We start from the raw sequence: 27,709 nt of genomic DNA on the forward strand, positions 1-27,709 counted from the left end.
AGGTGATCGCTCGAGCGGCGACCGAAACTAGGAGCAGCGCCACATTACGTCATCGCCGTCAGTCGAGAGGGAAGCAGCAGATAGCTCCCCTTTCTCTCTTTTGCTGTTCCCTGAGCAGCTGTCACCCCCGTCACCCTTCACGAGACAACCTGCGAATTCATTTCGATTACCTTATCAGCTTTTGCACAGAGGCGTTATTGTTAGCCAAGATATGCATTGTTAGACGTACACATATCATTACCATGAAACGGAAACAAACAAAAATGTTGCGAGTTAGTCTTGGGGCTGACGGTTGCAGCCTGGAAGAGCATAAAAGGGGAAGAAGGCAGCGAATCTATGTTCGCAGTTCCGAAATCGGCCGCTATGCTGCTTGGAAGGCCCGCCGGTCGATGCTCGCGCGATCACCTTCAAATTGATCGCGACTGCACAAGGGTGTTTTCGCATTGTCTCCGTCGAAATACGGCCGCCGTGGCCGGGATTCGATCCCGCGACCTCAGCTCAGCAGCCCAACACCATAGCCACTGAGCAACCACGGTGGGTAGCACTGTTGCTTATGCGGGCTGGATACGTAATTGAAGAAAATGGATGCAATAAAGATTATTAAAAAAAAAAGAGGGAGGAGGATTGGGGTGTGCGAACAATGTGCCAGCAGAATTCAAGCAGGAATGGTTTAAAAATATGCACTCTTTATTACTTATTTCACTTGTTCACATCCAATTTGCTTGCCAATATAATTATATTACCCCTGCACAAAATAGGATGAGACAATCGGTGCATCGTGGCCCACATCGCTGCTGCAGCAAACGCTGGCCGTCTTGCATGCATCAGTGGTTTAGCTGCACATGCCGATTTCTTTCCGCAGAAAGCTGCAGTCACTATTCAAACGAAATCAATGAAAACCCGAGTGTCGACCACCACCCGCGCTGAAAAAATAAATATACCGACATATAATCAACTCGCTTACAAAAAAGGTTTTATAATGACGTGGGCGACCATAACCAGAGAATGTTTCGCCAAGTCACTCTCGCATCTGAAATCACCGGCTAAGGTGTCGCTTTGAATAGCAGGCTTAGCTTGTCATCGGCGACGAAGCCGCCTGTTTCCAATGCACCAGGGCTCACGTAATGCTTGATGGACCCCACGAAGTACACTTTCTCACCATCAATTTCAATTGTAGGATGTAATTTCTCCCAACAAATGTCCTCACACGCTAACATGTCCCTTGCCTTATCAGTGGTGTGCAGAAATCGCAGTTCCAACTTCTTCTCTGACGGTAACTCGTGCGGATCTCTTGAAAAGCTTTTGTACGCATAAAGATTGAAGTAAATAACACTTATTTCTTCATAACGTCTCATCTCCGGAATGAGCACGTAATTGTAAGAGAAGAGCTCATTTCGGATCCTGGGTCGCGTTTCGCCTGCGATGAAAGATGCCCAGTTCTCTATCGTGCAGCCGCACCATTCTGGAGTGTCCAATTTCGCAAGAAACTCTGGGCTGAACGCAAACTGTCGCTGATTCCAGCAGTCCTGCCTGTCGCGATTGCATTGCACCATTTTCCGCGTAGAGGGTGTTTGTTGAGTCGCACTTGGCGTTGACGTTCTGCCGGACGACACCTGGGTGATCTGGAAGGACACAAGAGCACTGTTATACCAGAAGTCATCGCGCTTTATTGCTGAATCCGGCGAAATATGGCATTTCGCGACGCATTCACGACCAACTTCTGCTTGACATCTGCAGTTAAGGTGGGCTCGTTCACACAAGGAACGTGTCTGATTTCACCAAGCCAGCCGTGTAGTAGGTCACTTTAAGTCTTACTCGGATTTTGTTAGCTATCTTCTATTGGGAACTTTTGGGAACGGTGCAGCTGTCATACTCGATTTCACGAACCTGAATAGACTTGTGCCCCGCCAGCAGAGGCCCGGTCTCTTTGTTGAGCTTTCCCAGCGGTACTTTAATCGGCAAACCGGAGGCTATTGCCAAAAGATATTATCCAGAGGTAACTTACGGGAACGTCGCAGTCGATGGCCTGGCCCCCATTAACTGGCAGTGCCTCGGCATAGAACATCGTCGTCGTAGCTTCGATGGTGTGCAGCGTGGAATTACCAGTCGTCGGCAAAGTGCTTCAGTGTGGCGAAAGCGGCAAACTCGGCGACGCAACCGTCGTCCGCGTTTCAACAGTGCCTATGCGCCCAAAACTGTTCTGAAGTACGCAGGGCTGGCAGTACGCAGGCAAGATAACTTTAGGATAGAAAGCTTCACTCCCTTTCTCTCAACGCGCCATCTGTCACAGCCAGTTAGCAATCTTTGCTTCACTGAAGACTTTAAAAAGTTTGCTCTCCTTGGGGCTTATCTTGTCCCACAACGTTAATCGTCATCTATTTGCGGGCATTTCCTTAACACTGCACTCCCGATACTTCTAGGTCACGAACGGCATGCGCGTTATGAGCGTGACATAGCATTCTCGACAAGAAGGCAGCGAGCGCAGAGTTTTCAAGAAAGCGAACGCAAGCAAGGTAGATGCCAATTATCGTGGTGGGATAAGATACGCCCCAAAGGGCGCAACCTTTTTTAAGGGTGAACGAAGTAGCAAAAAACTTTTGAAGCGCCACCGACACATTCTTGCATGCTACATTTGTAGCTGGAAGCTGTTTCCCTCCGCCGTGTTCTTTCAAACGCGGCACGACGCTGTTGACACGAAGTGCGTGGTCAGCCCAAGGACGGGTTACAAACAGATGGTCGAAAATGATGCCGCGAGATATGACACTAACCGTGCACTTGGCTGCCCACCTGAAGCACAAAATTTGGTTCAGCGTCTCGGTGGCCCAATACTACACTTATTTCGGGGTTATCGGTATAATTTTGTTCTTGGTGTTATCTATCGTGATGTAGAAACGACCGCGGATGACCAGAGGTTGTGTACGCGAATTGGGAAGAACATAGCGGACTATACTCGCGGACAACTTTCTGTGGCTATGAAGGGGAAGCTATGGAGGCAAAGCGCGCACAAATGAGTGCGCTTCTGAAAAGAGACCCGCGTTTTAATCCATGTGAGTTTAGGCTGTGGAAGAGAAAACCAACACTCTATTAGCAACAGTTAAATGAGACAGAAAACACCACTGAGTGTAAAGGTTTACTTATATTGCGGCTTTTACCTTCCGCGTCGGGACCAACGCGAAACCGTCGCACATGGAAGTTGCGTCGATTCAGCGACTCTTCCGAGCAACCAAAAGCACTGTCAAGCGCTGCCGGACTACTTGGCGCGGTAACACATGTACAGCAGCCACGCGCCCGTAGCTTTCCCTTCATAGTCACAGATGGATGGATGGATGGAAAGACTTTATTTTTGTCAGAACGCATGTGCGGACAATTCCGTGTCATAGTCAAAGAAAGTTGTCCGGGAAAATACACTGGCTGCGAGGAGGAATACATTACTCTATTTAGCAAAGAAAGAAAGCATGCAAATACAGGGACGTTGGCTTCACCACTCATAAGAACAAACATAAGTGGTGATGCAGAAACCGGTTTCGGCAGCGCCTTCCGTGTGCACGGACCGTGTGCACAGACCGCGCCCCCTGAACGCTGGTTCCACTGCACCTCGTATGTCGACCGCCTACAAAGTCATTAAGAGGAAGCTTTAGCTCGGGCCCAACTACGACGCGGCCTATTCAAATACATGTAAAATGCAAAAACGTTTTTCTGAGACAACCCCTGGGCCGATTTTAATGAAATTTGTTGCATTTGAGAGAGAAAGTTAAATTCTAGTGACTGCTGGAAGCGGAATTTCCATTTAGGGCCTGAATTCCGTTAAAACGTTTTTCAAAAATTCAGAAGTTTGAAAAATACAGTAGCACGAAGTTTGCTGCCAACTAATAGAGACCTTTAGCGCGTCCGGTATTCGGGCAAGCGCGGGCGGTTTTCCGGTTTAGCGGGGGCGTCAAGGTGAGCGGCCAGATTGGTGGCGCCAGCTGGTGGCGCAAAGCTCAACCACACAAACACAGAGCTAATTACTGTATTCTGCGTAGCTGCTGGCGTAAATTTTCGACAGTGGCGTAATCGTGTTCACAATTACGCCGCTGCCAAAAATTTGCACGAGTGGCGAAGCAGGATATGGTGAGTTACTGCAGTTTTAGCTATGCGTTTGTCTGGTTGAGCTCTACAACACCAGGCGGCTTCACCGCTCACGTTTACGCCCCGACCATCCGGTAATCCGCCCGAACCGCTCCCGTTTACCGGAATAGAGTACAAGCTAAAAGTCTCTAATAGCTCTGCATTAACGGCATCCATTAGATTATTTAAAGCGGACAAATTTGACATGTCAATTGATATCTTATGTGAATTTGTTACGATGTGCACAAGGGTTCTGCAAAAGCTATATTTCCATATTACTAGATTTTTTTAGATTCATGTGGGGGGGGGGGGGTAACATATCAATTTTGTCTGCTTTAGATGCACTATTAGATGAAATTCACATAATTGTATTAAAAATTTTCGTTGCTGAGTTACAGAGTTGTATACTTGATAGCTTCGTTTTTTGAAAATTTTCGATTTTTGCTAATTTTTTTCAATATTGACATCCTAAATTGAAAATTCGAAACAAACAGATGCTAGATTTTACGCTTTTCTTTTAAATGCAACAAGCATCTTCGAATTTGGTGGAGTGGTTGCCGAGAAAAACGAGTTCTCCTTTTGCATGCATTTAGATAGGAGCCCCCCGAGCTAAAGCTTCCTCTTGAGGCTTATCACTAACTATCCATATATGGAAGGATGGATGGATGATATGAGCGTCCCCTTTGGAACGGGGTGGTGGGTTGCTCCACCAAGCTCTTGCTATTATACTGCCTAATGTCCTACCTAGGTTAAACAATAAAAAAAAACACTATGAACTAAAACAACCAAATTTTCTGATCCCCTATTGCGAACTGTGCTTTTCTACGTCCCCGTTTTTTTTGTCGTTTCCCTACTTCCACCAATCGCCTCTTACTACTCCCTATTGCGAACATGTTTACTTTTCCACAGCTCTCGCTGAACCCAAGGGCTTTAAGGAGGCCAGTGGTGCCTAAATCGACCACTGGGTAGACGTCTTCACCATTCTAATAAAACATGCTCCATAGTTTCCCTAGCTTAACCGCAGCAAGCACATGATTTTTCTTCCTTCTTATATCTCCGCTTATAGGTGCGTGTTCTAAGGCATCCCGATCTTGCTTCGAAAAGTAATGAGCTTCCCTTTGAGTTATCACAAATTGTTTCTTTCCCGACTTCGCTTTTTCCTCTTGAGTAGTTACTCATGGCAGGTTTCTTTTCCATTGCTGCCACTCATTAGATTATTTCAGCCTCTCTGACTTTCCCAGCTTGACGTTCTTTGTTGCTGTGTTGCCCACCCTACAGCCGCATATTTGCTGGTAAAGCTTCCTAGTTCTTTTCCTCCACTGTGAATCAATGTTTTAACTCGATGGCATTAAGGGGGGGGGGAGCTCGGCGAGAAATCCCAGAAGGCAATTCATAAATAAAAAGAACTTGCAAGATGGGCAAATGGGAATCAAACCAGGGTCTCCGGAGTGTGAAACGGAGACACTATCACACAGTTCGATGGTTCAAAGCGAGACAAAAGCGCCTCTAGTGAATGCGGTGTTGCCTTAGAAACGTGCCGTAGAAAGTTATACTGCGGTGTATATCGGTAATTATGAGCATGAAAATTGCAGAAGTCTCAGGTAAACGAGTAGCGAAGTACGTTTCCGCTACATTTTTTTCTGCGCTTGGCGCACACACAGAGCCATCTTGCGGCAAACACAGAAGACCCCTTCCTCGCAATGTACGGCGCTGCCCGGATAGGTGGCGCGCCACTCGCTCGCTTCTCCCCTTCGTCTCGTTTCAACGCATTGAGGCCGTGCGGGAACCGGTGCGATGCTGCCCCGATACCCTTGCGTGTAATAAGTTTTCTCGCTCTCTCCCCTCCCAACTTTCAGCATGCGTGTCTCGAACCCTCGTGTTTAGGCGACGCGGCTGTTATGTTTTCTATAAGATTTAAAAGTTCGATTGGCCAAGTCTGAGTTGGTTCGTTGCTCCTGTCCTCTACAACGATTTAATGATCTGAGGGAACAATAAATAAATATCTGAATAAGTAAGACGCGTTGCACCCATCCTTAACCTTCTAGAAGGAACAAATTAGACCTATTGCTAGCGCTACTTACACTGCACACATACATACTTTATTCCCTCAATGCAACGTTCTTCAAATATACCAGGTGTTCGAAATTAAGCTTTGTGATTTTCTTAAAATTAGCCACTGGGAGGCACGCGAAGGCGTGTGAAAATAAGTTATGTGGCCAGGGGGACACACAGGGAGATGATAATTACCGCTGTCAGCAGCCTAAGCAACTAAAATTGAATAATTAACTTTTTATTGACTGCAGTAAGTATGTATGTTCTGGGTGTCTACCAATCGGGAAAACCGGGAAAACCGGGAATTCTGAGGGATTTTGAGTAGTCTGGAAAACTCGGGGAAAACTCAGGGAATTTGTGCTTGTATAGGGGAAAATTAGCTCTAATTTTATTGAAAGGGAACGAAAGTCATGGTAATGCTCGCTCGAGCAACAGAGAGGAATCGTAACGAATGTTCTTTGACGCCGCGTCGGCTGGAGGAGTTGCCAGAGTACAGTTAATGATTGACTTTCCGAACGCCAGATAATTTGGACGGCTTCGCGGCACAACTGCATACCCCATAGGGTCAATGTATAAGAACGTCTGAAATTTCGGAGACAAGAACCCTTCGCAGTCCGATTTTCCAGACTTTTTGCCGTGGCCGCAGGTCCGAAATGGCATTAATCAAAACCACCACCGCCGTCATTTTGATAACCTCGCCGCCTCGATCAGGCACACTCACATGCAGATCCGCCTGCAGCCGTAGACACTACCGCGGCAATGCTAGGCCTAGCTGCTTCGAGGTTCGGCATTAAGCTTCTTGTCGTTCTGTGCCATGTTTTTCATTGAAAGAATTCGGCGCTGTCAGCAATGGCACCGATACCGCCTTTGTGGTCATCGTCAGTGGCTTCAAAGTTCGGAAAGCCCGGCGCGTGGCATAATGCTGGTTTCCGAAAGTCAGCTTCGCCTCATTACAGCACTGTTAGGCTGTGAAGCATAAAAAGTGTGGGAAGGGGCAACTGTCACGGGACACGGTATGTATTCCTTTATTATACACGCGTGCACCCGCCGTCTCCCGTCACACTACAACTACCGATATGCCTAATAAGTGTACTGGGAGGCCTTCAGAGCTTTTTCGGACGTGCCTGTGGCGATTTGAACCCTTCAGGGCTGTAAAAGACATGCATTCATTTTTTCGGACGTTTTAGCGGCCGCTAGGGAGTCCGAAAAATCGGACTCCCTAAATTTTAATTGTCGTTCGCATGCAAGACAGTGAGGATCGGCGCAAAGCTCCTCCCTGATGTGACGTGGCTGTTGAGTGCGGCGTTTAGGCTGACAACGGGACGGAGGCATTGGCAAAGATGGTAACTGTCCCCCTTCCCCTGACGGCTGTTCATTAAAATTGAATTGCCAGTGATAATTATCATCTCACTTTGTGTCCCCCTGGCGACATAACTTATCTGCAAAGGTGGCCTTCGTGCGTCTCCATACCTAATTTAAAAAAAAAATAAAGCTTAACCTTGAACACCCCGTAGATATTACTGAGAAGTATTGTTTGCTTTACTATATTTTATTTTGAGCGCACTACATCTGTGATTTTCTTGAAATAATCGTAAAGTTGAAATCTAAAGAGAAATGTGTTGCAAAACGCATTACAGAAGAGTGAGTAGTTCCTCTCGTAGCGCCGACTACAAGGAACAAAGGGCAGTTTATTGTCCCTGCAACATTGAATAACGACCAGAAATACAATGGAAACATTTCACAATGCCCCTTAGGAACTTCAGAGTTTCTCGAGATATTAGTATAACTTCTTGTGTTCGAAACATGATGCTGTATACTAATATTTCCTTAGTACTAGCAATAGAACTCAGTAGTTTTATATTATTACGATATTATTACGATATTATCGGCGCGAGCGAATGTCGGCCTGGCTCTCTGGCTCCAGTCCAGTGTAAATAGCCTGTAAATAGCCTCTTCCGTCTGTGTCTTTCTACACGTAACAATATTAATTGTCTATTAGCTACAACAATCAGCAACAGTTAACGTCGAGTGAGGCAATTATTTCTCTTTCTTGCCAGTATAAGAACTGTCGCGTTATTTATTTTCGTCTTTGTATATACGGTGCCGTTTTATGACTTCCTTTTGTGATGTAGAAAAACAAAAGTGGCTACCTCATGCTTTATTTTCTACTAGGAATGTGAGTACTGAAACAATTGGTGCTGTACTGCCATTTGGCGCATTTATTTTGGCGGGCCTAGAAGGCTTCTGAGCTATATACATTTTGAAGCGTTTCGTTCTGACACACGCGCCCCTCCCGGCAGTGTTATAGTGAATAAATAAACTTTCAACATCCAAGGATACTTTAGTACTATTTCTTTCGAACAATGCCAGCGGGCGCAAACGCTGAAGCAGCAGACAGCAGACACATTGAGCAAAAAAAGGAAATGGCGGTGTTTGTTTCGTGCGCTTGTATATCATCCCATATCGGTTGATACTTTTCGATAAGTCCGACTGCATTTTGTGCGACCAGGGGCACTGCGCTACGGTTCTCTGCAGGGATATCTCAGCCCTTCACAAACAGCCTGGAACACATTATGTCTAAGACACACGTGCGGACGATAATTTTCTAGTGACTGCAGTTGACACCAAAGGGTCGCCGAGACGTGCGTCGACGCAAGTGTCACACACTTCTCTCGCCCCCCCTCCCCTTCCCCCCACTGCAAGAAAAAAAAAAGCAGCAGTGAACTGCAGTGAGACAGTTCTATCGCTTCACATCCTTCCAGCCAGCAGGATTTTCTCGATGCTGAAAATAGGTGCTTCAAACAGCAGGCACACGACCAGGGCCAGAAGGTAAGTGAGAGCCAGGTTTCCAAGGTAGAAGGCGTACTGAAAATAGTTGAAATACACCAATTTTTACGATTGCGTGGTATCCTAGAAAGAAATGTCATTGAAAAAATGGCCCCTGACTGAATTATATGCAACTTGCGTAACAATCCACGATCCTGTGCTGCAGTCAAGCGAAGCTGGTTTTCGGCCACCATTGTGAGAGATAGACACGGACAGGTTCTATGCAGGCCGGTCAGCCGGCTTCACCTGTTTCATGTATGTTTTGTGCTGTTTCTCCAGCGTTCCTTCACGGAAGTTTTCCGACCTACAGCTGCGTGCCGCTATGCAAGCAATGTGTAAACGCGTGCAGTTTCGGACGTCAGGTATACGTAAGTGCGAAAAATTCAATACGGCGTTCAGCACGCGGACGTCACCCGAGGTAAATATGCCTGGGGCCATATAACGTAAAACTATTCCAATATGTTTTTATTCCAATCTCCTGACGTCACATTTGCGTGACTGCCGACGCAACTATCGGGCGGTGACCCGCAGGTTTGTCTGAACAGACCATATCAAACGCTCGTTTATAGGAGGTCGCTTTCGTTTGCTTTAAAAACGAATAACATTGCCTGCACTGAGCGGCTTGTCCTATATAATTGGCTGACAAGAGGCGAAGAGTACGCTCAAGTGGAGAGGGATTCGATAGGGCAGAGCCAGTGCACTGAAAATCGATAACCGGACGAAGAGGGTGTTGCCGGTGTCTGCGATTGGTCCGCTTTCCCTTACTTAGCTTGCGGGTGGCTAGCCGAAAATCATGGCGGCATATAACGGAATGTTAATAATGCCGCTAAAACGGGTCCTCAGCAAAGAACAGTTGGCAGAGCGAGGTCGTAAACGCGCCGAAAGTGCTCGAAAACGTTACACTGCCACGCGGAAAGCTTTATTGTACGCCCAAGCTCTCCGGTAGGTCCGAGTAGCCAGTGCCTTAGCGATTGGCGGCAGTCATCTTTTATTCCTTTCAGAACGGGGTAGCCTGCGGCTATTCAGAAGTAAATTCAGTTTTCTTCAGCATATTAATGCATCTTTAACACGTGTACGTCACTTTGACGCAATGAGTTTTCGCGCTTTTGTGACATCGCATGACAGGCGGGTGAAGTGGCTGCAGCACGAAAGCTTTTGACCAATAGCCGAGGCTTAATGACAAAAAGGGGTCGAATGAGAAATAACTATTTTTCTTTTGTTCAGTCCAATCCTGCATAATCAATTGGTACACGTCATATCAGACAGGGAGCTATGCGGTTTTCGTTACGCCGCGTGAGAGACAGGCGAAGGGGGTGTGGTCCAAAAACGTTTTTGACCAATCGCGGAGGGCTGATTGCAGAATTGGAATAGAAAAGTTTGGTATAGCTTTACGTTATAGCGCCCCTGGCAGCGAAGCTTCCATAGAAGCCCACACGTTCAATACGTGGCGGTTCATCAGTGGTTCATGGCGCTTTGCGCAATCTGTGTGACAATGGAGCACTTGCGGCAGAACAAAATATAATGTGACACCATATCCGTTAACAAAGAAGCGACGTCAATATGGACGTCAGAGGGGCGAATTCTATTTTTCGTGTCCTGCCATTACAGCTGTATATTCAAATACGCCGCCATTCTACCTGGTGGACGTTTCGAGCTTTCGGCGCGGAAAGCGATGCAGTAAATGGTTAGCCGTACGGGTGTGGAAATCGTACCCCTGCACATAACATACTTTCCTTGCAGACCAACGAAAGCTTTGGGTGTAGAGTGCTGGCCCCATCGTCGGACGCCAAGCCCGTCGGACAGCGCAGTCGCATGCAAACAGCTAAAGTAAAAATTATCTGGTGGTCGCACTACTTTTGACTGAACAGGTTAAGAAACAGTGAAACTACCCATGCCGTCAAATTCAGACAAACGTCGACAAGCAAAACAACAAAACGTGTGAGGGAGGAGTATTGTAACAGGTGAACTGTACGAGTGCGTCTTTCTGCACCCTTCAAGAGCTGCATTGAATTGCAAGTGATAGCGAGGTCTCTTATAGTGGGCACAGAAAAGGTGTTTATTGATAATGATAAAGTAAAATAGAGCTGTTTTTTCTCGTCACGCGCATTTAGGACTGATTAGGAATGTCGTTTTCCTTCAATTAATTTGTCTTCTTTAAACATAAAAAAAAAACGATTTTTTTTTCTTTCCCAATGTTTCGTTCCCTCAGATAGTCGCGTTTCGATCGCGCCTCCCATAACCACCACGCTGGTACCGCGGACTGACCTCAGCAGCTGACGCCGCGGATGGGCGTAGCGGGCGTAGCCTCCCCAGTGTACGCCACCTTGGCCCCCATTCGGAAGCGCAGATGAGTTCGCCCACGCAGCGGCGGACGCCGTGGCTGCCAGCAACTCAGCGCATGCGCAGGCCGTTTCCCTTTCGCTCGTCCTCCACTTTCCCCCTCATGCTTTAACTGTAGCCTCCACCTCCGCTTTCCTAGTCGCGCGCTCTTTCACAGACCACTGCACTCCGCGTTCGCTTTCATCTTTCAGTGTGCTCGTTCGCTCGGTTACGCCGAGGTGCGCCGAGACCCGCTGACGCTCTACAAAGGAACGGGCGCCTAAGAGTGGCGCTTCAAAAGAAACTTTTTCTTTAACAATGTTCGTTAGCAACTCACCTAGTGGCGCTTCAATCACTGCTCCAATAATCGCCTTTGCTGGTGTCGGTCACAATTGGTTCTGGACCGCTTTTCGCCTGAAGCTTCGCGACCCATTTGAATCGACCTTGCGGCACGTGCGCACTCTACCGCTTCGTGACTGTGCCGACAGGTCGTCCGTATTTCGTAGTTATGGGGAGCAGCGTTCATTCACCGGTCACACAATACAGTCAAAGGAATTCGCACAGCGCACACGTATTTAGTCATCTGTTTTTCACATTAATGAGCTACAACATCGTCGCAATGAGGTGCATCACTCGCCTCAAGCCGTGCAGAAGAGAACAGTCACGTTTTTTCAGCCAAGCATGAATGCCTGGAAATGGTGGCTGCGACAAGCTGACGCCCGATCGTGTGGCTAAATGCTGTAGCGTTTCCGAGGCCACTTAGTGCCATATCCACGCGGGATAGCAACAGCAGTGCATATGGTACAGCATGTCGGGGTACTTGGCTTGCTTCCATCTTTTTTTGTGTAGTTTTCACTGGCGGAACCTCAATTGACGTAAGACCCGACAAAGGTTGCGCAGCCAAGGCGTTTGTCTGTCGCTGCTTTCACTTTGCACGTTGCATCACGCCGGCGTCAACGAATAATGCCATTGTGGCGCTGCAGATACTTGTATAAGTAAACGAAATAAAATAAAGCTGGCCTGCTGAAACGACGCTGGAGCATGCCAAGCAATTTATCCAACCTATCCCTTTGCGGGGAATCAAGCTTGCGTTCGTAGGGCTATGTTACGGCAGCGAACACGCTATGTGTATGAAACAGAAACTCAATAAAATCTGTAGCTGAGCGCGGGGGACCCACAAACTTCTAGTCGTCTCCTGCCCTGTGTCTATACTTCACGATGGTGGCGGGAACCCAATGTGCACACAGGGTTGTCGGCATCATGTAAAAGGTCTACACGGTTTAACGTGTAAATTATTCACCGTGGACTATGATGGGCGCCATGTTTTCAATTATATGCGTGCCAATGAGCACAGAAATACGATTTCAAGGCTAGCGCGCGGGTTTCGATACGATTAAAGTTCAAGCGTTTATTGCTTGTGTGATAAGATGCTTTCTTTTATTATAATTAATAATTGATCTGCGCAAGCGCTTAAAGACAGTGATCTGCCCCGCTAGTACAACAATAACAGCATCGCAGTACACTAAATATAACTACGTAAAATACGAGGGTAAGTAAAATGAAAACTTCAAATTATTCTTAAATAGCTATTTTAGCCGTAATAGTTCTGCGGAAACCCGCAAGCTGGAGAGATGTAAATAATTAAGGGAAAATGAGACATCCACCCATTTGTAGCAATTGCTACGCAAAAGCAAAGCCATGAAACACGATTTAGCATCATTTTTTCTACATAGCTCACCCCGCGCTCAATACACGCTTAAAGAAAGTTATTTTCTTCGGATCCGCAACCAGTCAAGTGGTCCCAACATGCGACAATCACTCGTGGCAGAGTATGAGTGAGGAGAATGGGCGCCATACTCAAAGTGCAAGACTTGAATGGTCGCAGCTGCAGCACGGACAGTATGAGGAAGAACAGTGCTCCGACGTCACAACCTAATGTTATTGGCAGTGACAGTCATCTTTTCCAAATGTCAGTCAAATTGAGAATTTCTTACTCCTTTCGTGCACGTACTGTTATATAGCAAACATGGGTTACCACGCTTTACTTTCTTTGATAAACTTCAAGAGGTCTTACTTCTCGATAACTGATAACCAAATAACCTTCTTGACAACCTGATAACTGGAGTTGCTCTTATTCGGCGCATGTCTCACGTGGGATAGCCACCTTTGCTTTAGACTGCGACGACATTCGTTAGGCTGCATGCTTTTGCCGCCTACCGAATATTTTTTAGTTTGTTAGCAACAACGTTGCCAACTTACACGTGAATAGCAAAAATATTCAAATGTTATAACAAACTTAAGCTTTACATTTGACTGGCCCTCGTATATTTTTAATGAATACAGCAGATGAATGAGTGCAGCGGAAACAAACCAACATAACGGCGTGACACTGCTTTCACTACACGTGTCAACTGTATCGGTCGATACTCCGTTGATACTTCCTCACTTTACACCTATAGTGTCAATAAGAAAGCAGTCACCATAAGAGCAGCCTGCTGCGCACGTATTACGTGTCCCGTGTTCCATGTGTAAGGATGCTGACACATGTACGCGTTACATATAGTGGCCGCATGTGGAAGGCTCAGCCTGCAGCGCGAACGCTTCGACAAAGAGACTTGTATTCGTCAGCTCAACATCTGTTCATGGTCCTGGCAAAGACAAGTCTGCTCGAGAAAATGGTGGTTCCAGACTGAGCGTTCCTTTGTGCGGCCACTGTTGTTAAATACAAATCGCCATACGTGACCCCTTACGGTACACGATACACAGTGCTTCCAAACGTCGCCAAATTTAGCGCAGCACACTGCTGCCTCACTGACCACGAGGTAAACGGAGAAGTCGAAACTGTGCTGCTGCGACTCGATGAAAAGCATGATGGGCACCATATGGACGATATAGGCGGCAAAGGTCAGCCGGCTGAGAGGTACCAGAGGCTTGCACGACAGTAGGGCGTTGACCGGACCTGCGTGACGACCACCATGTAGGCCGGCGCTACAGACTCAGCCGTATGCGACGCTAGCAAGTGAAAGACAGAGCGGGTCGGAAAAGTATGCGGCAAGTCGATAAGGCGCACATGCACTATAGCGCTCAGCATGAGCTACAATGGGCGACTGCTTTGCCACGCGCTACCACGTTGCAGTACGTACTGCATGCGATAGTACAGTCAAACACAAAAGTTTACGGACCACGAGATCTTAGAAAACGTTCAATTTCCGAGCAGCCTGTAACAGTATATAGTCAGTAAAACCTAAGATCGCAAAGTTGTTCACGCGTACTAGTAGAGGCCGCAAATGCGTATACAATAGGCTGCGTTGTGCGGCTGCACTGTGAGGCTCCGCTGTGAGGCTGCGAAGATATTCAGTTTTTTTTTTCTTTCTTCAGATCTCGTGTTCAAAAAAATTCTGTGGTTGTCTGTACATCGTGACGGGCCTGTTCGCATAGAACAAAATCTCTTTACAGTTTACGTACAATTTGTAATGGCCTGTATATAATAATTCGGCAGCATGCTACACACCTGTAACACGTGAAGACGAAAGCCTGCTGCAAACGTGGTAATGCATTAAGTTATACGATCGAAGGGGTCAGACATCTGGCAAGACATAGCGAGCCGCAGTGTGAAGTAAACGTATGGCGCTGTAGGTGGACCTCCTCATGTCGACCACCGGCTGGACTTGTGGGCGCCTAATGCACTACCTAAAGGTTCTTTCATTATTTGTTTCGTTCTCTCTTTCTTTCTTTGATTCTTTCTTTGTTGTTTCGTTCATTCTCTTTCTCTTTCGTTCCTTTTTTTCTTTCTTTTGTTTCTTCATTCATATTCACCCATTGCGTCTTTACTTGCTTACGGAGGTATGAGCCACTCCTGATGATGATATTTTTTGCATCATATCTTCTGTAGCACTGCACTAGACGTCGCTTTTTTTCGGGTATGAGCCATTACAACGATCCACTTAACGCTTTCGCCTTAACATTATTATTAAGGCATCGCAGTTCAACATTTTCATTATAATTGTGCTTCTTACACTCGATTATTGGCGAATACCTCATAACAGGAGCTCTCTTTTACACACGCAGCGCTACCAACATGCGCGAGAGCGGCTGGGATAGAGCAAAGCTATAGGCTACTGCAGACCATCACATCTCTTTGCGCTAGATGCCATAGCCTTCGTTTACAGCAACGCGACGCAAGCAGGCAGAGTCAGATATCGGACTGACAGAGCCTCGGACGTGAGCTTGTTGACACGACCAACGGCGGCATGCACGCAGCGTCAAGACTAGACAGGACATCAACATTATTTCATAGCTCTTATCGCTACATGGATGAGGTTTCACTGCACGGTGTTTATCTTTGCATACTCCTGAGGCCATTCCCGCTGTCGGCACATAAGAACGTTGATATCTCAGAGGTGCTGCGAAAGTCTTAGCGCTGGTTGGTCCGACCCATCCGCGTTTACATGCGCGCTGCAAATGGGCCGGGTTCGGTCAACCTATGCCATGCAGTCGGGCTTGCTCAGCTATACCATACGTCCACTCAGCGCGACGCGATGGGGTTTGCATAAACTTGGTGGGTCGATTACAGACCGACTACAGCCCCACAAGCCGACCCGACGTAGATCTGTCGGGTTCATGTAGAAACGCCTGGATAGCTTAACGCACACGATGCGATCCGCGAGAAGAGTAGTTAGCAGCGGTGGTTTTTACTGCTGCCTAATGGCCGCGCCTGCATGGCTATGCGGACATGAGCCGCCGGTGAAGTTGACGAAACTAAAAAGAAAAATACACACGAAACTAGCTCACGGAATGTGCTAACGTGTCTATGATGCAATTCTTCAAAAACGTGTACGAGCTGCAACGTTTACAACGAGACGCCTTGCCAGATATTCCGCTCGGCAAAGAAACAGAAAGCGTGTAATGCCGATATTGCAACGTAGCATCTGTATTACTCTTGCTAAAATTTTGCATACATGTTTGCATATTCTTCCTAAAAATTCAAGAGGCTTCATCGCCTCCTCCCGCTCTAAACATCTACTTTTTGATAGCAGCCATTCCCCGACTACGCCCCAACACAGCGGTCTTCGTGCAAACTCCTAGAGTCAGCAAGCCCTTAAACTGCGCGCTACAATGACGACGACACGATGACCACTACGATGCCAGCACAACAGCATTCATTAGCAGCGAAGCTGCTAGTGAATGCTGTTGTGCTGGCATCGAAGCTCCCAACGTCGAAGCTCCCAAGAAGCTTCGAAGGCGAATTTAAACAAATACCACTACACTCTCTATGACAATGTCTTCGCGACTCACACAACTTCGTCTTTCTTCCCCGAAGGATCACCTATATACTGTGGCCTCCGAAGTAGATGCACAAGCGCCACGAACTCTCAAGAGTCTGTGCGCAGAAAAAGCTAAGCGTCAAACTTCCACAATATGTAGGTGCTTAACGCCTCCGTTCGTGCGGTCAAAAGGGCATCGGTTCAATCGGCAGTGGCGGTGCTCGATGTTAAGACACACGACTCTGAAAAATACGCTATGCTATAACGGCGACAGGCGCAGAATCACATTTTACCGGATAGGCACAGTGCGACGTTGATCACCGGCGGTTCACAAAGGCGTTAAAACCAGCCGACCTCGCCGAGATTCGAGGAAACAGAGGCGCATTGAGACTAACCATTGCATAGGGCGCACAAATTAACTGGAGCATTGAGTATAAACGAGGTCGGGTGTCGATGCCTTGGTCGAGTGCACGCGAAGCGGAGAGAGCCACTGTGCGAGCATTGTATATACGGCCTATTATTGTTTGACCATTATACCGCAATTCCCTCCACTTGTATAACGTTGCTTTGTAACCCCTCTTTTCTTTAATGTCAGGCGACCATAGCGAAGGGAATGCAAATAAATAAAACTAAATAAGTTATCCGGTGTCTGTACGTACTGCAGTTGCCAACAAACCGATGATGATCATGATACCGCATTGGTATCCCCTTACCTCCGTAGCCTTCGAGGCAGCAGACTAAAATCCAGGCGATGCACGCGGCCCAGATGGAGCGCGAGAAGGCGCTGTACAGAGCTGAGGCGTACAAGGGCAACTGGCCTCCGTTGGCCTGCACCGGCCACATGGCGAGAAGCACGCCCAGCATGAGCAAGGCGCACGCACTCCAGCCTGCGCACGCGTAGCGCTGAAACAAAGACAAGTCGTTAGAAGCGATGGCATTCCATTTCTAGAAATCTGTTTACCATTGTATATACAGAGCTTCCGCATAATTAGAGCAGGCTACTTTACCTTCTTGTGTACTTCAAATTTTTGCTACCGAATAGCTATAAACTGTACGTAGAAAGAAATAGCACATCAAATAAACCTGTACGATTCAAAGCTACGATCTCTTCTCTTGTTACGCGTTTTCGATTGTTAGCTGTGCAAACATTTTAGAGCGCAGCTCTTTGGCGTCCGTTCCTGGGTTTCGCGTCGGCGTTGTCGTCGGCCTCGTAACCAGCTCGCCGACGAATCTGCTCCGCCGCCGCGCATGCGCGCTGTCGGCTCTCCGGGCGAGGGAGGATGATGGAAGGGAGGAGGAGAGACTGTGGAGGAGGGCTGGCTACACAAATGGCTCTTTGGCGTCCGTTCCTGGGTTTCGCGTCGGCGTTGTCGTCGGCCTCGTAACCAGCTCCGCCCCCCTTTCATCCCCCCAGCGCTAGCAGCGACCGACTGATACCGCTTTCGTGAGTCCACTACCGCACTCACGAAAGACGTCGTGCACTTCCTGCAACTCGCATTAACCGTCCATCGATCCACACCGATGTTAGTAGTGGGGGACTTTAATGTTGACATAAAGACAAACAGCAATTTCCTAACACTTATGCGGGAGAACATCCCGTTCCTCTCGCTCGTAACGCGTCCCACGGCTGTGACAACCTCGCGAGGCACTTGTATAGATCTCGTCTTTGAGAATCAAGCATTGGTGTACCAAGTCGAACATATATCAGTCTATTTCTCCGACCACAAAGCTTCCTTCATGACTGTCAAGAACTGTTAGTGGAGTCTTTGTTAAAGGAATACGTGTGAAAAATAAAAAAAAATTCTGTGATAGCGCATAAATGTGTTGCTCGATTTCTTTGCCTCAATCTATCGAAAAGGTGAAACAGCTTATTTGCTGCGCTCAAATTTCGCATTAGGAAGTAACGTAATCGTCGGTAATTTTTTAAAGGTTATATGAATAAGCCTATAAGATATGCAAAGGAACAGATCTTGTCTCGAATCATCATTAGTTATTATTATTATTTTTGCTTGTACTGGCCCAGATTCCACACTCCTCAATTTATATTTATTCCCGCTCGCCCAGATTAGGTAAACGTCTAAATTCAGGAGGTGACTCTTGTTTGTTGCAGCACCAATTTGATTAACGTACACTTCGATGATATTTTTCGGTGCTATACCGATCAGGACAATTATTGCCACTAACCCGTCCTAAAGCGAAGAAGGATGTGAACTTGGAATATTTTCTCCTGTTCTTGAATGGTAGTTTTCTCTTTGCCTCCCAGACTTCGTAACTAACTATCTATCAGAATGCGTAGCTGTAGTGCTAGCCCTCCATTAACTAAATACATCAACACGTTCCATGGTGGTCTTGACGGATTTTCTGTTTTTGTGTTTCTACCTCACTGCTTTTGGTGACTCGCAGGTTTTGAGAGCTTTCAAATCATTAGTGCCCCCTCATTTAGCTTTGATCAGATTGGTTTGGGTGACAAGGCATAGGGGTCTATTTCTGAACGAAATTGCAGATTCTTTGGAGAAAGCGTCCCTGAATAGTCCGGTTATTCAAATTCTACCGGCATCACCATTCATCATAGAGGCTAGATTTCGGACACAGATGGTGTTGCTTGAAGTTTACACCTCATCTTGAAAAACTCATCCGATTTTCAGCACTTCTCGCATTACTGGAACTTTGTTTGGAATGTGATAACTTTGTCAAACGCGAAAACTTGAAGTCGCAATCATCAGAATACGCTGTCGAATTCCATTTCTAAAAGTTTTACCTACACAGAGCTCGTCTGCTTCCTTCACCGAACTTTTGCGGGGAACATGAAACAATAATTCGAATTCTCATTGCTTGTCGAAGATATCTTATTTGCGAAAAAGGACTTTAGAAACATCTTTCCACCTTCGTAGATTAGCCCCTTAAGTCACGAATTACGATCAACTGTCGATAAATGTATGAAATTTACATACTTTTGTGCCAAGATGCTGGAGACTCCACAGAAACCAAGTCAACATGGGATGAGAATGATTCTGTTCATTTTATAGAGACCGGGCCATCATAATTACATAGTAAATAAATATTCATATATTATACAGTCAGTCATGCTACGTTTCTTCATTATTAAAAATATTGAATCACTCACTCGAATTACATGCACAGGTTAATTATTGGGTGCCAGCATTACAAAAGGAGGAAAAAATATTTCGCAATAACTACCGAAACGTCCCACTCCAAACAACCCGTCGAAGACGGTAGTGCCTTCACCACAGTGGTGTCTGAAGCGATATATTTCATTCAGAAGTGAAATGGGTGCACTTTACGTAAGCAGAATCTTCAATTAACCGAAAGTTTAATGTTCGTTGTCTATTCCTTGCAACCACTGTACAGTAATGGCAAATATAAGTCGCGTCTACAAACGTGTACGCCGTGACTGAAGGGGTTAGAGTTAAATGTTCAAAATTTACTATATTTAGGGGCCATTGCGTGTCAAAATGGCAAGGGCATTCTTAGTTTGCTTCCCTCAAAGCGATGACTCCACCAGCGGCCGCCTAGATGACGACGGGACCCGGGGCTTGCTACTGATAGGTTAACAAAGAAACTTTCTTCGAGGTGACAGCAACCGCCGCATTCTGTGGAAGCGGCCACGACCGCCAAGGCCAGCCTCCTCAAATCGCTACAAGATGACGGCCGCGAAGAGCCCACTAACTGATGCAAGGGGTTAACGCCGACGACTTTCGTGGAACAGCGTCGACTCCGGATTCCTCGTGGTAGCTTCTAGCGTGCGAGCGAAGGTGCAACATCAGAGGCGGAGTCCAGCAAGGTGGTGCGATCATGGGCGGACGGCTACGAAATGGTCGGATTTAGGTAACTAGATCCCCTTGTCTGGTCACTGAGGAAAAAAAGAGAGCTTAAAAAGCGGATCTTGGGCGCTGTGTGCTTGCTCAGATATATGTGTGCTCAGACATGTAGTCTAATCGGACATGTGCGATCAGACGTGTAAAGTGATGCGACGTGTAAAGTGATCAGACGTAAAGTGCTCCGAGATGGAGTGTTCTTATACATCCATGGAAAATCTTGCGAGCTCTAAATATGTAAAACAAACTACTGCGTTTCCTTCATCTTTCCGACCTCACCTTCTCACCAACAGACAACTCTTCGCGATAGAGTCGGACGACGGCGTGGGTCCGCTTAGTCAGCATAGTGAGACGACCCGAGGTAGCGCAGGCCAGCTACCATGTTTTACGCCCTCCGACAGTGTAGACAAGCGACCCTGTGTGCGGCGCCCTAGTCAGACATTCAAACCCCAGAACCGGATTACAACAAGGCCTCGACCCTTGGGCACAGTGACGTTGGGCACAGTGGAGTTTTTCCCGCCGACACATAGATGGCGATGGTTGCAACACATCACTAGATTCACGGGAAAAAATTTTCAGAGTATCGCATTTGTTTTCCACACGCCACCGGCGCGGTGTTCGGGTCTTGCTGAGCACTCTACAATTTTTGGAAATGAATTGATTCCTTGAAACGAATATCAAAATTTTACATGCTTGCTTATAGTTAATTCGGTAACTAATGTCACTTTAAAAAATACTTTTCGTAACTCAGTATGACTGTTAACAACATGTCAATGATCTAAATCGTCTCATTGAACCCACAAGGAACAGAAAAAAACAGCATAGGAGGCAGTAAACCATGAAGTATATTCTGTCACTATGGGCTATAGTGTCCTATACTTTGGATGATAGATAAGTTACAGAGGCTGATCAGGTTAAGATGCAGCTGCCGCTCCGTGGTTGTTCATCGGTGGTTTGTGCTGCGCTTGCCGGCACGAGTAATGCTCCACTTTTCAGTACTTTCCTTACTTCAATCTTTAGTCCATTTACCCCTTTCTCCCTAACTCCCATTGGTTCGGTCACTGGTTCGTTTGTTTCTTCTTTCATTCATTTTTATTTCTTACCTTGACAGCAAGGTCGCCTGTATATAGAGTATTCGAATTTTCAGCGTCCAAGACGAACGCGCTTTAGAAATATCTAATCTAGTCAATATCGGAAGCAAAGCGTTGTGGAAACAACATTAGCCGGTAAATTTTAGACGGAGAGGCAACTCAGTCCACTACGGCTCTGGCGTGACATGCTGCTTGGCAATATAGTTGTTCTGGTGGATGCAAAATGCGCTGTCCGTGCGTATCCTTGAAAAGGCCCGTGAACAGCACTCTCCAGACGGTGTTTTTCCACTTCTGTACTACGAAATTCAAGTTTCTTATTGCACAATTTCGGGCTGCCATTGGTCTATTTGCAGCAGCGTAGAATGAGTGCTTTCAGCAATAATTGTTGAAGAGAAGGACTTCTTTGTTGACTTCATGCGGCTTTGACGTATTTGGGATCTATCTCGCTATCTAAGTATGCAATCGCTTAACAAAAGGAGCAATTTAGTTACTTTGGAATGTCATAGCAAGTCGCAAATGGTATCAAAATGTAAGTCTGAACGAGATAAGAAGCGAGAATGAGTTGCAGAGTAGGTGAACTTAACGGCACGGGTGCAATTAGCGCTAATGCACTAGAATATTAACAACATTGTACCACAGACCTCACATCTCCGGGATCAGTCGACCTGGACTCCAGGTAAAGAAGTAAGAAAGGCGTGTCAACCAAAGTCGACGTGAAAGAAGAGAACGTCCATGTACTATCGGGAGCAATGTGAGCGGGAACGCGCGAACACGTGTCAAACAGCCTCGAACCCGACGTGGGCGATTCGCAGCGGCCGCTGTTCGAAAGTGAAAATTTGAAAGTGAAAGTCGCGGCTGATACTGATAACGGCAAGTTTCGACTGAAAAGGGCGCCGCGGTTCCGCTAACTGCTTGCACTCCCGCCTGGATATAGCGTTGCTACGAAACGGCAGCTAATTGCGTGTCACCGGCTGCTAGCGATGATATGGGTTCATATCAGTGCGCGCAGCCACATCAACTGACCCATCAGGCTGCGTGCGTACTGAGGAATCGGCCGTGAGGTAGCCTGCCGTGATACACAGGATTTGCGTATATCTAGGCGGTGTTGGCTGAGCATTGAGACACCTGTATTGTTTTTCCGTGGAATATGCTTATAAAGTAGATCACGGCTATCCGTGCCAAGCAGTCATCTGTGTTTCAGCGCCTAACGATGTCGTCAGTGCATTTGTATAAGCGGGAAGAAGTCGTAGAATTGTCAAAGAAAAGTCACACGCAGCGCAACATTGCTGTCTCGACAGGCTGCCAGTTGAAGACCGTCAACAGGATAGTCCAAGCATACGGAGATGTGCGGGGCGTTCTTAATACGTCCTTCAAGAGGCGACCCCGCGCCACGTCGATGGACCAAGACCTACAAAGGTTTGCTGCAGTCAATGAGAAGCCAATTAAAGTGCGAAGGATCTGCGCAGTACTCTCGACCTGACAAATGTATGTGACAGCACGGTACGACGAAGGTTAAGAAAAGCTGCACTCTGAAGTCGCATAGCTGCCTCTCACAGCTGCCAACAAAACTGCTCGCTTGAAGTTCGCTGTCAATCACCGTAAATGGAGGGTGGTGGATTGGAAGTGTGTCATCTTCTCCGACGAATCTACTTCCACGAGCCACTGGTACCAGCAGAAAAGAGTGTGGCGCATGGAGAACACATCCTTCTGTCCACAAAACATCAAGGAGGTGGCCGCGAGAGACGCACATCAGCAAACGTGTGGGCGGCTATTTCGCGTGACGGCCTAAGTTCCCTTCTAAGAATGTCTGGGAGATTTACGAGGGCTGCGTATTGCACATTACTGGAACACGAGATGATTGAATGGTCCACACCACGATGGGTGCCATTTATTCCAACAAAAGTGGTCTCCTGTGCATACAGCAGAGGTCGTGACACGTCGTTTAGATTAACGAGGGGATATGCGCCTTGAGTGGTGTGCGAAGGGTGTGAGCATGAACATAATGGAGTATGGTTGGGCAAGTATGAAGGCTAACGTTTTCGCGCTCTCCTTGGACTTGACGACCGCTGATGAACTGTGGGAACCTATACAAGAGAAATGGCGACATCTTCAAGTTGACACAGCCTTCGTGGAGGCTCTCTACGGGTATATGCCAGCAAGAATGGAAACCGTCATTGAAGCCGGCGCAGCCATGACCCTTTATTAGCCCACCAATCGCGAAAGGGCAAGCTAATGCTGATGTAATGGGGTACTTTCCTTATGTGCATTCGAAGTTTGTTTCGATGTCGCAAGCGCCCAATAAAAGCTTTTCAACCGACTGCTGCGTGCAACCTCTCTCCGTTCACGAGAAGCAGGACACAGCAAAATAGGTATGAAATGCAACATTGCTTTTTTCCTGCGCGTGAACGCTATTACAGGCGCTATAGTATCAAGCCAGTATCGCTGACAGACGTTCCGTGCGTGTCGTATATATATAGAGAGAGGTGTTTTGCGCACAACTATAAGCAACACATTGCCACGTTCTGCGTGCTGTAACCGCGTTATCATAGCTAGCTGCCTATTCGTAGCAAAGCGAGGCGGGAGTGCGAACAGTTAGCGGAAGAGCGCCCCCCCCCCTTTCCCTCCGTTTTCGACCGCTCCATCTGCGCATCGCGCTACCTCGGTTTCGAGGCTATTTGCCAAGCCTTCGCGTGTTCCCACTCATATTGCTCACAATAGTACGTGCACGTAAAAAAATTGTCACTTTAGCATACGCCAAAGAGGTTGAAGGCCTGCTCGCAATAGACATTCATTAAATTATTTGACATTCTCAATCGAATGCGTTATTGCCTATTACTTGTTTTCTGCCACCAACGGTCGTGGGCTTGAGTGCCTTAATTGACGTTACCTTAAGTGTACAATAATTAACGTCGCCCTAATTAACACTAAAGGTCGTGGGTGCCTTAACGCAGTGTTAATTAAATGTGTCTTAATTAACTTCGCATTAACGCCAAAGGTCATGCGTTCGACTTCCACACAAGCTCGAGGGTTCGACTCCCACTGAACGTCGTGGGTTCGAGTGCCTGAATTAATTCTGTCTTAATTACCTTGCCCTTTTGTTGGCATAATGAGCGGTATCAGAGCCGGTTGTGGAAAAAGTCATTTCGTCCGGTCAGCCTGTATTTCCAGGACTATACAGAAAAGCAAGAAATTTTCAGGAATGCAAGTGAGCTAGACAGAACGGGAGTACGCATTGAAAATGACTATTGCGTAGATGCAGTTCACAAGCGCAGGTTGTTTTGGCAAATTGCAGAGGTAGACAGAGAAGCTGGAAATAAGGTTTCGTTGGTAAAAAACAGACTTAAAGTTGGCGGCCAATCTTTCGTTTGGGACGATACATCTTGAAAGGAAGTGCCCAAAACTGATAAAAAAACTCTCTAAGAGATAGCAGTCCAGGACGCGTCAGCTGGGCTATGTTTCTTTCAATGCAAGAATCATACTAAACAAAGTTCATAAACTTGAACACATTCTGCTTACCTATGATACGCACGTGTATGTTGTCACTGAGACATGGCTCGGAGAGTTGGTCGACGACGGCGAAATCATATCACGGCGTTATCACATATTTATACGTGAAAGAAGTTCTCGTGGGGGCGGTGTCGCGGTAATCACGAAAGCAGATATTGACGTCACAGTCGTCGACCGGATCGTCAACCATGCAAGTTTGATGTTCAAGATTCTCACAAAAGAAGTTACATCTTATTTCTGTGCGGTTTATCGCTCGCCTGACGCAGGTCAACGTTTCTTGTCTAATTGCACGATGCTTCTTGAGAAACACGCGAAAGAAATGTGATTTGGACAGGTTACTTCAATATGACCTCTGCACGCTGGGACAAACCTTACTATGGGCACTTCTTGTGATAGTGCGCTGGATATTCTCTCAGAATCTTGAGTAGCTCGTACGACAATCAACACGTGGTAATTCGATTCTTGGTCTTCTTTTGTTAGCCATCTTTTCACTACAAGGTCAATTAGTGTAGGAACAGGAATAAGTTACCATAAACTATCATATTTTTGTTGGACGAATGAAGCGAAAAATTTGAAAATGTCTCCAGTCATAGCTGCAATTAAAGAGCACAGACGTGCAGATGACGTCTCAATATATAATTACCTAGACCCGCATATGATCATTGACGAACGCAGCGTAGAAAATTAGTGGCATATTTTTCGAAATACGGTGCATTATTGCATTGAAAAGTTTGTTCGAACCAGGAAATCCAAAGTTAGACGTGAGAAGCCTTGCATCAGCAGAGGCATTATTCAAACGAAACGTAAGATAAAAAGGTTAAGAAGAAAGGGCCGAACCAACCTATCACGGCATTCCGAACTGAACAATCAGCTGTTAACAAAAATGCAACAAACTATAATTAAGTTCTTCACAGAACTTACACCCGACTTTATTAACAATGGTACAAAAAAGTTGTGGTACTACCTAGGGAAGTCAGAACGTGAAATAATGGCGATAGTGCTCAATAAATGCTAGTTATAGATAGAGATAAAATCGCACAGGCATTGAACAAATATGTTCATACTGTTTTTACTGAAACGCTTCAATATGAAGTGCAAGATAAAGCTTCGTCTACTGATCATAACAGAGTTGTTTCTAAAGAAGGCGTTATATCGATGCTATTGAGTTTCAATACTAAAAGATCCCTATGCCAGATGACATTCCAAATGTGTTTTTGCGATGCTACACAGTGCAGATACCCGACTTTTTGACTGACTTGTTCAATTCATCTTTTTATACTTGCTTCATTTGTGATGATTGGTGAATTGTCCGCGTAGTTACGGTTCATTAGAAAAGGGGATTGTTTACCGACGACTTATTATCGACCAGTGTCCATTACAAGCTGCAATCGGAAACAGTTGGGGCATGTTATTTTTTCGTTTTTGTACGATTTCTTCTGTAAACGTGACTTAATATCAAATTGCCAACATGGATTAAGAAAAGGCGTTCAACTGCTAGCCGCTTTGTGTCAGTTGTGCATGACCTTTCTAATATTTTGGATCTTTCGGGACGAATTGATGTTTTATTCTTATACTTTTCCAAAGCATTTGATAAAGTTGCACACGGAAAATGATCTATTAACTTTAGCAGATAGACGTAATAGTTCTGCAGAAACCCGCAAGGTGGAGAGAAGTAATTAATAAAGGGAAAATCAGACATCCACCAGTTCGTAGCGATTGCTACAAAGGAAACCCATACGGGTTCCTCGAAAGAAAAGCCTCAGAGTTGAAGGAAAATTCGTCCTGGTCCGGGACTCGAATCCGGGACCACCGCCTTTCCGGGGCAGCCACTCTACCATCTGAGCTAACCAGGCGGCGAACCAGCCTCTGCTCGGGCAGCTCGTTTAGCAGCAGCTGCAGACGAAGCATTTCCACCCGTTGCATCTTCCATTGTTCAGAAAGAAAGCATAAACAGGGCAACGCGTGGATAGCGCGGAGCGCATTATCCAGCGGCGGCGCCACCGCAAGCGAAGTAGCGTCTGCGTAGTGGGTCAGAAGCTCACAACAGCGCTTTGTTTCGGGGCTGGCCGCATGCCTGGTCGTGCCGGCCCTCCTCTTTCCTCCTCACCCTTTTCGCCATACCCTTCTCCGCGTTTCGCCTCCCGGTTGCAATGCACCATCCCGTCCTTTCTATCCCCTTTTTCACTTCCCTCAGCGCAGGGTAGCCAACCGGGCCCTTGACTGGTTAACATCCCTGCCTTCCTTTTATCTCTCTCCTCTCCGCTTTCCTACCGGCGTCTTTCAAACCCCCACTGCGCACTGCGTTCGCTTTCATCTTTCGCTGTGGTCGTTCGCTCGGTTACGCCGACGCCGAGGCCGACGCCGAAGCTCACCGTAGAAACGGGAGCCTAAGAGCTGCGCTCTATATCTCTGTGGGCTGCAGCTGTCTGCTCCCTGCCGGGCTGCTGGTTATGGTGCTTTCTGTGGCAATGTTTCCGCGTAGTCGACTGCCTACGTCCTCGTCATTCCATTTCATACACGCAGCGACAAAAGTGCACTTCTTGACGCGTACATATATATATATATATATATATATATATATATATATATATATATATATATATATATATATATATATATATATATATATATATATATATATATATCATCATGGCAATTTGAAGGGCAGCAACAGCAGCGATGCTCAGTGTCACCGTTCCTCATAGCG

General features: G+C 46.6%; 1 protein-coding gene and 1 long non-coding RNA gene across 2 annotated transcripts; both read right to left on the minus strand.

Annotated features, from left to right (window-relative positions):
* Positions 1-665: 665 nt before the first annotated feature.
* On the minus strand, positions 666-2,385 carry LOC135918726 (uncharacterized). The gene is made up of 2 exons (XR_010569742.1): positions 2,006-2,385; positions 666-1,622 (listed from the first exon to the last, which is right to left on the minus strand). It is a non-coding gene; the product is annotated as an uncharacterized lncRNA (long non-coding RNA).
* Positions 2,386-8,897: 6,512 nt separating this feature from the next.
* On the minus strand, positions 8,898-25,077 carry LOC139052293 (O-acyltransferase like protein-like). The gene is made up of 4 exons (XM_070529377.1): positions 25,012-25,077; positions 17,282-17,471; positions 14,121-14,263; positions 8,898-9,024 (listed from the first exon to the last, which is right to left on the minus strand). The coding sequence occupies exons 2-4, from the start codon at positions 17,430-17,432 to the stop codon at positions 8,908-8,910; spliced, it is 411 nt and encodes a 136-aa protein (XP_070385478.1). The 5' UTR covers positions 17,433-17,471; positions 25,012-25,077; the 3' UTR covers positions 8,898-8,907.
* Between the last annotated feature and the right edge of the window lie 2,632 nt (positions 25,078-27,709).

The sequence above is a fragment of the Dermacentor albipictus genome, unplaced genomic scaffold, assembly GCF_038994185.2.
Source record: "Dermacentor albipictus isolate Rhodes 1998 colony unplaced genomic scaffold, USDA_Dalb.pri_finalv2 scaffold_21, whole genome shotgun sequence".
NCBI lineage: Eukaryota > Metazoa > Arthropoda > Arachnida > Ixodida > Ixodidae > Dermacentor > Dermacentor albipictus.